Consider the following 14036-nt stretch of genomic DNA (forward strand, 5'->3'; position numbering starts at 1 on the left):
AAGAAAGACAAGGAGCTACTGCAGAGGGTCCAGCAGAGGCCACAAAGACCGAGCATCTCTCCTAAGAGGAAGACTGGGAGCTGGGCCTGTTTATTATGAAAACTGAGAGGGGATCCCATCAATGCATATAAATATCTCAAAGGAGGGTGTCAAGAAGATGGTGCCAGGCTCTTTTTTGTGGTGCTTAGTGACAGGACGAGGAGCAATGGCCACAAAATAAAATGCAGGAAGTTTCACCTCAACACGAAGAAGAACTTCACACTGAGGGTGGCAGAGCACTGGAATAGACTGCCCAGGGAGGTCATGGAGTCTCCCTCTCTCTCGACATTCAAAATCCATCTGGACACGTTCCTGTGTCACCTGCTCTAGGTGACCCTGCTTGGCAGGAGGGGTGGAGCAGATGATCTCCAGAGATCCATTCCAAGCCTAACGATTCTGAGATTCTGTGTGATTCTGGTTTCTAAAAACCTTCTGTCGGCCTAGCACACGACGGGGCTGTGCGCGGGAGGTGCCCGCCGCCCCCGGAGCGCGGCACAGCCCAGCGCTGGGCACTCGCACCCACACAGGCCGCGCTGGAGGCGCCGCGCCCGGGGCTGGCCCGCAGCACTCCGGGCACTCGGGGCTCTCGGGGCACACCGAGCACTCCGGGCACTCGGGGCACACCGGGCACTCCGGGCACTCGGGGCTCTCGGGGCACTCCGGGCACTCGGGGCACACCGGGCACTCCGGGCACTCGGGGCACACCGGGCACTCGGGGCTCTCGGGGCACACCGAGCACTCCGGGCACTCGGGGCACACCGGGCACTCCGGGCACTCGGGGCTCTCGGGGCACTCCGGGCACTCGGGGCACACCGGGCACTCCGGGCACTCGGGGCACACCGGGCACTCGGGGCTCTCGGGGCACACCGAGCACTCCGGGCACTCGGGGCACTCCGGGCACTCCGGCCGCGGCCCCGGCGCAGGCGCGGGCAGCAGGCGGGGCCCGGGCCGCTCCTCCCGGTGTCCGTGATCCCTGCGCCGTTCCGTAGCCGCAGCGCAGGGAGGCGGAGGAGCGGGGCCGAGCCCGGCCCGCCCCGCTGGCGAGATGGCGGCGCAGAAGATTAACGAGGCGCTGGAGCACATCGCGAAAGCGGAGAAATAGTGAGCGGAGGGCAGCGGGGCGGAGGGTGCGGGCTGGGGGGAGCTGGCGAGCGGCTGCCAGCTCGGCACCCGCGCTGTCCGGGCCGCCCGGCGCTCCTGCCCAATGGAGGCGGCGTGTTCCCTCCTGGCCTGGCAGGGGACTGAGGAGACTCCGTGTGCCAGGCGGCGGCACATCGGGAGGAGGGGAGGGAGGCGGGGGGCAGCGTGGGGCCGGCACGGAGGGAGTTGGGGGGGCTTGGCTGCTCGGCCCCTCCTCTGCCGGAGGGGAGCCTCCCTACGGCGGCTGGGTGCTCTGGAGGGCCTGCTGCCCCGAACAGGGACAGTGAAGCGGCCCTAAGACTAAACAGTGGGGTCGGTGAGGCGGTGCGGCTCAGTGGCCTGGGGCCCGAGCCTTTAGGGCCTTGTGGCCTCTATTGCTCCGACCCTGACAGCAAAGCGAGGGCTGCCACTTTTGCCCTTCTGCTGAAGTTAGTGGGAGGAAGACAAGTCACAGAATCAATTAGGTTGGAAAAGGTTTCTGAGATGATCGAATCCAACCTGTGACACAACACCACTCTGTCGGCTAGACCAGGGCACTGAGTGCCACATCCAGTCTTTCCTTAAACACCGCTGCGGATGGTGACTCTTATCACCTCCCTGGGCAGCCCATTCCAATATCTAATAACCCTTTCTGTGAAGAATTTCTTCCAAATGTCCATCCTAAACCTACCCTGGCACATCTTAAGGCTATAGACAAGCGTGGGAAAAGAGTTATGTAGGCTGTGTTGGATAAAAGAGCTTGACTTTGCTGAGGTGGTTTGTGTCTGTTTCCTTCCTGTGAGAAATGTGTGTTTGGTGCTTCTTAGGTGGCTTCAAAAACCTATACTTAAGTTTCTCTTGGAGAGCTTAACACCTATGATAGTCTGTTACTGTGTATTTTAATACCAAGTATAGCCATTTTTCCTGTAAGTCTGAATTGCACAGAGTACAGTATAGATGTAATAGAGCTGACTAATCCAAGGATGCCATAGTTTTAGTAAGAGTAGTGACAGGCCCTCTGGAAATCATGGATCAAATTTATAAATTGGCATAGAGGGAAAGCTTTGAAATCGAAAAAACCTGGCAAATCTTACTCAAGTTACTTGACTGAATGTGCCCTCCAGCAAAATTAATTTAAAGCTTATCTGGAGAGCACCTGAAATGAACGGCACTGAGACCTCAAATTGTGTGTAGATTGAGTGCATTGTGTATTTCAGCTTGATGCATTTGAGACTCTGACTGTGATAAAAATAACACAATATAAAGGCTTGTGTTAGAGTTACACACTCTGGTCATCATCCAACTAAGACAGCAAGGCCACCTTAGTATCCATATACAATTGTTTTGCCAAGTAAAGAATGTATTGCATATGATGTATTGGCCTATAACAAATATGCAAGCAGACTGTAAAGTTATGGTAATATCTTAATTTCTTTTAGAAATGATGGAAGTCAGCATATTGAATTCCAAATTGCCTAATCACTCAACTAATTTTCCAATGTTCATTTTCCCCTATGTATCTATGCCTATGTGTGGCACCTTTTAGTGTCATGATCTATTTTAGACATCTAAATGACATGTGAGTCTTTGTGTTGTGTAATGAAATTCTTTTATTTGTATATGCATTGGAGAGTCTTTGATAAATCTCGGAAGCAAAAAACAAATCCTGTAGAGGAATGCTGGAAAGTTCCTGATGTGTGAAAAAAAATATTGTCAGGTGTCATGGTATTAGAAATCTGGAGATAGCATGTTGGTGTAGGAGGAAGTGTTTTTCTTCTGCTGACTTCTTGCTGACTTCTTACTGCTGAGAAGATGGACTTGGGAAGACTCTCTGGGAGCAGTAGAAGCATGTTAGGGTGAGGGTTGTAACTATGGGAGATAATTGCAGTGCTTTATGCAATTCTTAACAGTGCTGGCATTTGTTTTTATGGTATTGTTGCCACTCTAGTATTGGCACATCAGTAATTGCCCGTTTCCAGGGGTATTCTAAAGTTTGAAATGTATCTGAAGTGCCTTGGTGGTAAAACATAAAATCTTTACTAATTGTTTCTTGTGTTCTAGCCTGAAAACTGGATTCTTAAAGTGGAAACCAGATTATGACAGTGCAGCTACTGAATATGGGAAGGCAGGTATGTGGCAGTAAATATGGCCATATATATTTCAAAGTATTCATCAAGCTTAGTCCCTTATAATGTTTTATGTATTTTTATTACATTACTGTGTGAGTAAAACTGTTGTGAAGACTAAACGTAAGATGAAACAACAAAAAATGCTCTTGGTAGCACTGTGAAATAAATTCAGGTTGTACTTGGAGATCTAGAACAGTTTCCAAAACCAATTTTTTTTTCAAGCTTGCAACTTCTATTTTTTATATTGCTATACGTGACAAAAATAAAGCTTTCTTTCCTTCTTTCACTTGTCCACCCCCAAATCCTGTGACTTTATCTACAAAACAAGAGACGTTCAAGCTGTTTGTAAAATTTTGCTTTATCATCATCTTATGAAATATGTCCTGTCAAAATCTGTCTCAGTAAGGTGAGATGCTGCCAGATGATTTCAGGCACAGTAGAGTCTTGTTCCTCTCTTTTTCCACTGCCAAGACACACTGAATATAACATCCGTACTTGTTGATTTCTTTTTGTTCTTAAGCATTTTCTTTCTCACAGTAGTAATTTGTCATGGTCTTTCAGCTTCTTACTCTAAGCATTCCTACTTATTCACCTGAGACCGAATACAAAAGTACAAACTTGGAGGAGCAACTGGAGAATTTCTAAATTGAAATTTATTTTAAATCTTACTTTATATTTTATTAGTTAAACAAGATAGAAATACATATTTGTACCCTGAAATGATTGTGCTGATGAAGATACGGGTATGCTTTGTTGGTGGCACATTTCTGACTTTGTATAACTCCTAATTATTAAAACTATATAAATATGCATTCCTCCATATCTGTCATTAAAATACAACATGAGTGACTCTCAAAGTCCAGCTAAACACATTGAGATCTATGTATGATACTGTGTTAGTATGGAAGTGATGTTGATAATAAATGTCTTTAATAGTAACTAATGAAACAAGGAGAGCTGTCTGGGATTTTTGGGAAGGCCTTGGTAAACTGTAACCATGCATTTAAAGAGCCTGTTTGCATCTTTAGGTAGCTAAACTCACGAGCAGCGGAGGTAAAAAAGAAGACAGGTTGTAAATAAAATCTTTATTTGCTTTTTTGCAGCTGTTGCTTTTAAGAACGCCAAGCAGTTTGACCAGGCAAGGGAAGCCTGTTTACGGGAAGCTGAGGCGCATGAAAACAATAAAGCGTATCTTTTCATTGATTGAAATGCTTTCTTTCCAAGAAGCTGACTAGTTGCTGCTTAGATTGGAGTTATGGGGGTTGGTAGCAGGTTATTTAATATATTTGCACATTTTGTCAGTCTAACAGAATTGCTTTTTAAAAGTCTGTTGCAGTGTGCTGTGAGTGAGAAAACTAAAGAACTGCTGATGAGAAAGTTAGTGTTATCCCAAATAACAGGTGCTTAAGATACCTAGGTATTGCTTCAGAAATTTAATTGGTTTTTAATTATCTACTAATGCATAGTACAAACTAAATGAAGCTCTGACATTATTACAGTACTTGTAGTACTGTTTAATAAGCAAGAATCTATTTTAAGTAAGTGTGCTTTTACCAACTTTTCATGTAGCTATACATTGGTATATTGCATTTATTCTGTCCTTAGAATTACTTATTTTTGACAACTTGCTTGCAGTTGTAGTAGGTCAGATTTGCCTTTATGGGGTTCCTTGCTTTGAAATTTGTAATTGTGTAAGATTTTGTACATTAATATTTTTCCTGCATTATATTTTTGTGGCTTTTGTCCTTGACTTCAACAATTTCATGTCCAGTCTCTTTCATGCTGCCAAGTAAGTACAGACATGCTAAGTAATCTGAAACAGATTTTTTAGCATACAGTACATTTTGATCTCAGAGTAAGTGTTTTGATTGAAGTGATTTTGCTACTTCATAATTAGTTTAATGGAAGTGTGAGCTAGGAAAGTTTGAAAACATGTTAATGGCCACCTGAAGAAATGATGATTTTGGCATTCTTCAGCACCTTTTGATAGCAAATATTTTTTCTTAGATGAACTTCTCATAATTTTGAGACTCTACACTGTTGAGCTAATTAAGAAATTTTTAATTAAAGAGTGCTGCAGAGATGACAATAATCCAAATACTGCCTGAGGATCAGGTTAGAATATATTTTTACTGGGGGGTGTGCTTGAATTTTGTGGCAGATGAAGTTACACATGTGTCATTAAATAAAACACTTTAAACATCTTCAAAGCATTAAATATTAATGGTGAAGATGTTAGATAGTCAGTGTATGTTAACTTTTGCTTTCATAACTACAGCTTGTTGTAATATACTATCTCTGACCAAATTGTACATTTTTTTTCTGCAGAGCTTATGAACAAGCTGGCATGATGCTAAAGGTATTCTCATTTACTAATTTTTATTTTTAAGTTCTATTTAATAATGACAAATATTTTGCACTGTACTATTTTACAAATATATGTAAGCAAAGTGCATATTCAAGTGAATTTTTTTTGTTGACTCATAGTCCCCACCTCTGCCTTCAGTAGATTAGGAAAGCAACATTTGTATTTGGGGGAAAAAATAGTTTTCCTTTTGTAGAAGGAAAGAAGAGTTCCTCATGTCAGAGGGAAACAGAATAATGGTGCTGCTTTTACTCTAAACTACCACAAGTTCAAGACTTACACAAAAGTTTACTACTTAAAAGTAAATTTTATGGCATTGGTGGTCAACTTTCACTAGCCCTACATGTTTGTAAATTAAAATTAGAATCTTAATAAGTAAGTTACTACAATTTGCTTTGATTTGTGTCCTTGCACGTAAACTTCTTTCCTGACAACAGTGTTGCTGTGACTGTTGCCTTGTAGGAGATGCAGAGGCTCCCTGAAGCAGTTCAGCTGATTGAGAAAGCCAGTATGATGTACCTGGAGAATGGGACACCAGACACAGCAGCCATTGCACTGGAACGGGCTGGAAAGTGAGTCTGACTTAGAGGTGGCTAGAATCTGTGCAGGGCATGGGTATGTCTGTGGTTTTCTGTTATGTCATTTTGATGTTTTCAGGTAAAAAATATTTTCCTTTCATCTGAAGAGAAAGTATTGATGTTTATTACAGGTTAATAGAAAATGTGAGTCCAGAGAAGGCTGTGCAGCTCTATCAGCAAGCAGCATCGGTGTTTGAAGTAAGTGGGGGATTTTTGTCGGTGTTTTTAGTTTGTTGAGGTTCTTTCAGCTATAAAGTAATAAAAAAGCCTAAACTGAGGTTCTAAATTACGTTTCCTTCATTTTACATTACTGGCTGAGTAATGAAGCTGAAGGCTTCTCACGTTGTAGAGAAGGAGATGACAAAAGTTAGGAGTCAGATTGCTTTGCGTTTTTCTCAGTTTAGGACTTGACAGAATCTGAATTTTGTAGTTCAAGTGTTCTGCCTCTTTTTGGGCAGAATGGAGGGTAGAGAACATGTCTGCTGTTAAGTACTGGGACCCAAAATAATTAGAAATCCCTGAAGGCATAGAAGAAAAGATTCTGCTTGGTGCTCCACCCATTACATGAGACAATGATTTGCCTTTTTACAAGTGGCTTTGATGTACTTTTCTATTGTCAGTTGTCACGTGTTTTTTCAGATAAGCAAATTTGCATTGACATTCCTCTGCTGAGTAGGTCCAGGAGCTGGCTGTAGAACTTAGGAGCACCAATACACTTTATGTTTCCCTTGAGTGTATGAACTGCTCATCTTATAGCTAACAGTTGTTCTAAGTTACAGGTGACACACTTAGATTAAGGTCTAGTGGTCTTAATTCTGTGTAAATGAAATAAGAATGTCCGAATTATTTTTTCTGTTCTGTAGAATGAAGAACGTTTACGGCAGGCATTGGAAATGCTAGGGAAGGCATCAAGACTTCTGGTCAGAGGACGCAGGTATAGCTTTATCCCTTTTTGTTCTTTTAATATAAATGAATCTTAAAATTTTGTGATTTTGATTGTGGTTTTTTGTCGTAGTGTTGTTTGGTTTATGTACTATTAACTCTTATTTGAGACTCGCTTCAAACTAAGATCCAGTTTCTGTAGGATATGCGATGTTCATCCAGAAGCGACCTGATTTTCTGTTCTGGGATGGGAGAGTGTGAGCTGAAAGACTTTGTCTCTGTGAAAACACAAGCTTTTATTAATTCTTAAACTACTTCAGGATATTTTTGGGTTTTTTTTTCCCAACATTAATATGTAGAAAGTACTTGAAAGTCTTCTATAGTTGTGGGATATAAAACAGAGGAATTAGGACTGACCTGAAGAATGAAATCTTCAGCAGTCTGATTCTGAGCTTCATAAAGAAGAGTGAATCTTGGAGTCTCAGTGAGACAAGTTTAATTGTAAATTACTTACACCAAACTTGACCTTCATTTCATTTTAGACTTGCTTCACTGAAACATTTAGGTCCTTTAAGAACTATATTGCTAGTTCGTAGATGTCAGACTTAACTGACAGCTTATAGTAACCTCAGGACATACAGAAATGTGTTAGTGTATATTACAAAGCATTAGTCTTGTACAGTGTTACAAAAATCAGCGTTTCTCTGAATAAATACCAGAGATGTTCTTAGCACGTAGACAAAAGGAATTGCTGACTATATATTTACCTAATCTGTTAGTAAGATCTACTGCTGAATTTTAGTTGTGTTGCAGTTTCTTCCAGTAGACTTGCCACTGTATCAGTTAAACACTTTGTAATTAGCCTTGGGTTCATTGTGTTGCATTCCTGGCACTGATACTCCTGGTTTTTTTTTGCTTTTTAGATTAGATGAGGCTGCACTGTCTCTTCAAAAGGAAAAAAGTATTTATAAGGAAATTGAAAACTACCCCACTTGCTATAAGGTAAATTCTAAGAGACAGCTTTTGATACTTCAATTTTTAAATTTTTGTTTTTACTGACATCTGACAGATGATGGGTACCTCTTGATTAAGTGATAAGTTTCTTGCTGAATAATGATAGTTTGTGGTAGTGGTGTTTCCCCAAACTTTATCTGTGCTTTTGTAAGTTTTGAGATAAGATGCTGTTATCTACAGGAGCTGTCAAAACTAAGCAACACATAAAATCAAGATGTTATCAAAAAAACAAACTACAAAAACTGTTACTTGGGACAACAATCCATTAAAATGTTATAGGAGATAACCTATTCATACCAGCTGAGAAGATGACTCTCTGCTTTTTCACTAGATGGTTCTGACTCACTTGTGTCAGTATCTTAGGATGATTGTGGATTGTAATGACCTTTTCTCATACTAGATATTAACAGTTTACTATTTTTCTCATATTTTATTGTTAATTTCTAAAGCATCTTAAGGCTTTTTTTTTTGTTTAGAAAACTATTGCTCAAGTCTTAGTTCATCTTCATAGAAATGATTATGTTGCTGCAGAACGATGTGTCAGGGAAAGCTACAGGTAAGTCTACTTTGTGTCCCATAATTTTAAACTGAATGTTTCACTAGTGTAGATCTATCTTGCTTGACATTTTTCTTTCATAAATTTTTAACCTGCACTTCTGTTGACTTACAGTACAATAATAATGTTCCCTGGTATATAGCTATGAGGAATCTTTTTCACACATAACAGATTTAGCTGTAATGGCTACAGTGATTCTTCTTAACAAACCTAAAATACAGAGTCATAAAGAACTAGTTATGTGTGACAGGGGAAATGAGATGGAAATTAAAAGTTCTTGCTATGTTACAGGATAAAATTTTGTGTTAGAATATGGATTTGTGTTTAACCCTAGCAGTTCTTCATTTCAACTTTCATTTGAACTTCAGTAGCAAAATCTCAAAACAACATATTTTTACTTAAACCGTGTTTTTAATGAAATGAACATATGTATAAGTTAAATTGTAGTATTTTACCTTTAGAAATAATCTTTCAAGGTTAATCTTTAAACATCTTGCTTATGTTTTCCAAATCTCCAGTTTTATATACAGAAACTCACGACAGATTTTTTCTGTATGTGAAGTGGAGAAAGAGTTTATTGACTAGTCAGGAAAAAAATATTAAAAATCAAATATTCTTGTTTCGTCATGACTATGATTGTGATTGACTATGATTGTCTTATTTGCTGTGTGCAAACTAATATTACTTAAAGTGTAATTTTTATGGATATGATTCATGTACCTGAAGAAATCAACTCTTAATTTCCTTCAGTATACCAGGATTTAATGGAAGTGAAGACTGTGCAGCACTGGAGCAACTTTTAGAAGGGTATGATCAGCAAGATCAGGATCAAGTTTCTGAAGTCTGTAATTCTCCACTTTTCAAATACATGGATAATGATGTAAGTAGACAGATTCTGTGACTTGGGTTTTTTCTCAGGTTAAGCTGGTGGGGATTTTTTCCTAGTAGAGGAAAATAAGAGCACAATCTGTGTATTTAAAATTACTTCCTGTCATGCTGCCCTTTGGCTGTGAGCTTCCTGCATTCTTTTACTTTGCCTGCCAGTGATGGTGCTGCCTGCCTTTCAGAGGGTGCAGAGGGTTAGGTGAAAGAACAGCTTGTTAAGGATTTGCTTAATTTGTTTAATGAGTTGACCAAAATTCAGTCTGCTTGTGCTTGCTTCCCTAAGGGCAAGAACAGTTTGCTGCTTCTGCTTTTTCTCAGAAATACCATGCAGCAGATAAATGCGCATAAACATGAACAGAGCAGGATGCCTACAGGATGCATCATTGAATTTTTTTTTTCCATTGCCTAGTCTTAGTAAGGTACTCATTCAGGTTAGATTTTGAATTTGGAGAAAGTTGTTGTGTCTCTTTCCCCACCATTTTTTATTTAATTGAATTTGTAAATTTTAGGAAGTATAAGATAAGAACGGTGTGAAGTAATGGAAACATCCATCCCTGCCAAACCTTGTAGCAGTATTGGCTAATTTTACTTAATTGAATACTAAAAATTAAGTTACTAGTCTTGCTGAACACTTGTAAATCTGTTTGCATGATCTAATACTAGATAATAAAAGCTACATACTGGAATTATTTCTTTTCTACATAAAGCTTGAACCAGAATTTATTTGATAATAAGCAGCATCAATACAGATCTCATATCCCATTCTCAGAGTATTTGAGAGAGAGAAAAATGGACCAGTGTTAAGTTTATTCCAAGCTGGAAAAATACACCCTGAGAGCATCATCACTCTGTTTTTGTACTGAATGTTGCCTGCTTGCTTATTGTGAGCATCAGTCAATTCTATGATAGTACAGAAATTAAACTTGCCTTGTTATTGTCAGTATGCCAAGCTTGGTCTTACCTTGGTGGTGCCAGGAGGTGGAATCAAGAAGAAATCGCCAAATGCTGCCCAAGACAAAGCCAGAGGACCAGCTGCAGTGGGCTCTCATGCTGATGAGGAAGAGGATGAATATTCTGGTGGACTGTGCTAGCTGCAGACTAGGTTGTCATATCTGACTGAGTTGTGATGCTGAGCATATCCAAAGGTACCAGATTTACCAGAGCTTCATTGCAATTGTGATATGGGAATCCTAATATTAACTTGGCAGCTTCCGGTGCAATGCAGGAGAAAATCATCATCTTGAAAAAACTTTGGACTTCATCTCTTACCTAGCAGGAGCTTCCTTAGGGCCTTGCCTTTAGCTAATGGGAAAACATTGAGGAGAGTTTTACTAAAAGCACAGTTTAAAAGAAACCAAAACTTCAGAAGCACTGGAGGGGGAGTAGTACAAAATTTTAAATGCTGGATTTCAACAGCTGACACTTTTGGTCCCAGTTAAGATATTTGCAGTTGTCCTTGGAGTTAAATGTATGATCATTCATCTGGCTGTTTATCTCCTGTTTAAGACCATTTAAGGCAGACTGTGCCAGGCAGGATTTTTACTTGTGTAAGCACTAGGGGGAGTATTCAGTTTGTTTTCAACATGTTTTTACTGCACTGGGGAATATTATTTTAATACCTTGTTTTTACAGTACCCACATGAGTGTGAAAAACACTTAAGTCAACTAGGTTGAAGTTATCTTGCAAGCTTAAAAATACACATCTGCCTTTCCTCATAAGAAATTTATTGACCTGAAGTGCTTGGAAATAAATGTGTCCATAGTGTTTGTAATGTGCACCTTAGAAAAGGAAGGTGTGAACAACCATTCTTAGCAGTGTTTTTGAAGCATGCCATAACCAAAAAATAAACTGAAGTTAGCAGGTAATGTGCACTGAATATAAACTTCTGAAGACAAATTTTTAAAAACTTAGGTGGAATGTTTCAGTGATATGTTTGAGTTCATGAGTGTCCTAGGTGTTTTTTTGCTAATCAGTGTGCTAGTCCATGAAGACATTTGATTCTGTCATATTTTCAAAGCATTGAACAGATATCTCCTATAAGTGGCATTTTTCAAACTTTCTTGGAATCCAAGGTAACCAAATTCTAAGGTATCCTATTTCTATTTGGTTTCAAGTCATCACATGTTTTGCAAGCTTCTTTAGTGTCCTGAATTTGTTTTACCATTTTATCCTTAAAAGTTGTCAAGTCTAGAAGTTGCACCTGTGGCTTGTTTTTTCAGCAGGACCTAAGCAAGGTCTGCACTAGGGTGACATCACTTACAATCCAGCAGGGATTTGTAAGTGATGCCCAAAGCTCTGTAAACAAGAGACCAAAAGCACAGTCTAAGGTGTTGGGATAGTTTCTGCCATATTAAGGAATTGGATGTCATCAAAAGTATCAAGCATATGTCTGACAAAATTGTGTCAGACGTAATTGTGATCAAAGTTCAAATTTTAGAGGGCTAATGCTCGTTTTCCTTAGGGTGAATAGCACTCAGTAACATTGAGATGGGAGCACAAACTGCAGCATAATTTGCTGTCACATTAGAAAGTCACAGTATTCAATTTAATGGGTGTTCAAAAACCTGCTTTGTGTCTTTGTCTTGTGTAATAATAACCATGAGTTCTAAAGCTATTTAAGATGCACCTGTAGGTCTTCACTATCTGATGGGTAATTTCCCTTTGTTATTGATGATGTATGTTTTAGCTGTATGAAATTTTAGGAAGTGAGTTGCTTTTCTCTGAGAATGCTTGCAGGTGTACATGAAAGATGGTTTTGAAGACTTTCCTAGAATTCTAGAACTCTTATAGAATTTTTGCAGTTGGAGGAACTCAATTCAGTTTAACTGGATTTTAACTTCTGCCTTCTGGATTCGAATCAAGTTGAACATAACACTTACTATGAGTGAGTCTTTACCACAGGTACAAAAAAAATGCTCATGTAGGAACTCAGGGGACACTAAGTAATTTTCTTCAAGCATTTTCTGCTCCTTCTAGTTCTGAAATCAGTATTATTGTGTGAGCCCAAGGAGTCTGCTTTTTGTGTGTGTGAACAGTTGCATGTATCTGAAATGATGAGGTGCATAAGAAAACTGGGAACTGTGTGTGCTTCTGTGGAATAATTTTCAGATCATTTAAACTGTGCTTCTAACACTAACAGGCCCTTAAAAGAAAATTTAAAATTTGTGTTGCATTTTTAAGACATACTTTCCACATGGCAAAAAAAACAAGTGCAAAACTGTCTTCCTTCCTTCTCAAGTTGTTTCTTTGTTTTGTGCCAAATGTGGAAAATATGGGACAAAAGTGACTGGTACTAAACTTACTAAGCTGCCATTGAATTGACATTTCTGATTCTTAGTAGTAGAATCTTAATCTTTAATTGCAATGTTGCTGCAAAGACCAAATCTGCAGAAAAGGAAGCGTCTGAAAATAAGATGGTCTATTTTATATAACTTATTCTCCTATTTTAGACAGTGAAAGTGTGTTAGGAATGTTGACTGCCTTTTAGTAAATGTTTAACTATAGAAGAAACTGTCTGTATATTATATGTTAGTGTTTGTTTCTATCTTTCAAAGCAATTTGCACACTTATGTAAATACCATTTAAGTGATCTAAAATGGAAAATATAACATTTACAGCAAGACAGTTTCCAAAACCAGTGTTGACTGTAATAAAAAAATAAAGTTAAATTGTGCATGGAGGCTGAGCAATGGCCGATGCAATGTTTATGTAAAATCAGAAGATTTCTAAATTATCTGTAACTTAATAGTCAGATGATCAAGGGCAGTGTGAAACCTGTGCTTTACTTGTTCTTTTCCCAAATCTGTGGTGTAATAGAGTACAAAGTGTGTTTGCAACAGCTCTACAGATGCTGCCTCTTGAGGCTGTGTGCTTCACCAACATGAAGAATAAAACTTGAAATTAATTCATATGTACTAGCTTTCTCTGTTGTTGATCGGGTCCTGCTGAGGGCCACCATTTGAAAATGAATGTTAATTATATTTAATTGGTCACTGGGATAGATTTTCAAAGTGTTTTTTTTTGGCATGAGAATAAAAAATTGGAATCAATGGAGAGTTGAAATCAACGGGGAGTTTGAAAAACAACTAGATTTCACACAGCTTAGGGATGTGAATTCTGTAACTCTTTAAAGACTTCATAATTGTAGGAAAATCACCTTTTCTACTGCTTTAAACTGAAACTTGCTGGAATATTTGAAGGTTGAAGAATCTGGCACTGAAGTTCTACCAGTGTAGTGGGAATTGTTCCTTAGATGCTACAAATATGCAGCTGTATAAAATTATAAGAACTAAGCTGCTCTCGGGAGGAAAAAAAAAAAGCCATGTCATCTAGATTAATAATAAGTAGTGAACTTTTTTGGATGCAGGAAATGGAAAAAAGAAGCGACCCCAACCTCTACGACTAGTAGTGGTAATAAAATTGGCGGAAGTAGATGTAACTTTAGAGAGCAGAAGGGAACCACTTGGGA

General features: G+C 39.3%; 1 protein-coding gene across 1 annotated transcript; it reads left to right on the plus strand.

Moving 5' to 3' along the window:
* Positions 1-978: 978 nt before the first annotated feature.
* On the plus strand, positions 979-13476 carry NAPG (NSF attachment protein gamma). Its single transcript, XM_068192481.1, has 12 exons — positions 979-1140; positions 3220-3287; positions 4391-4475; positions 5059-5076; positions 5616-5646; positions 6115-6224; positions 6362-6428; positions 7094-7164; positions 8036-8114; positions 8603-8682; positions 9433-9562; positions 10509-13476. Exons 1-12 carry the CDS (start codon positions 1085-1087, stop codon positions 10656-10658), a joined length of 945 nt encoding a protein of 314 aa, XP_068048582.1. The 5' UTR covers positions 979-1084; the 3' UTR covers positions 10659-13476.
* The last annotated feature ends 560 nt before the right edge of the window (positions 13477-14036 follow it).

This window comes from Anomalospiza imberbis, chromosome 1 (assembly GCF_031753505.1).
Source record: "Anomalospiza imberbis isolate Cuckoo-Finch-1a 21T00152 chromosome 1, ASM3175350v1, whole genome shotgun sequence".
NCBI lineage: Eukaryota > Metazoa > Chordata > Aves > Passeriformes > Viduidae > Anomalospiza > Anomalospiza imberbis.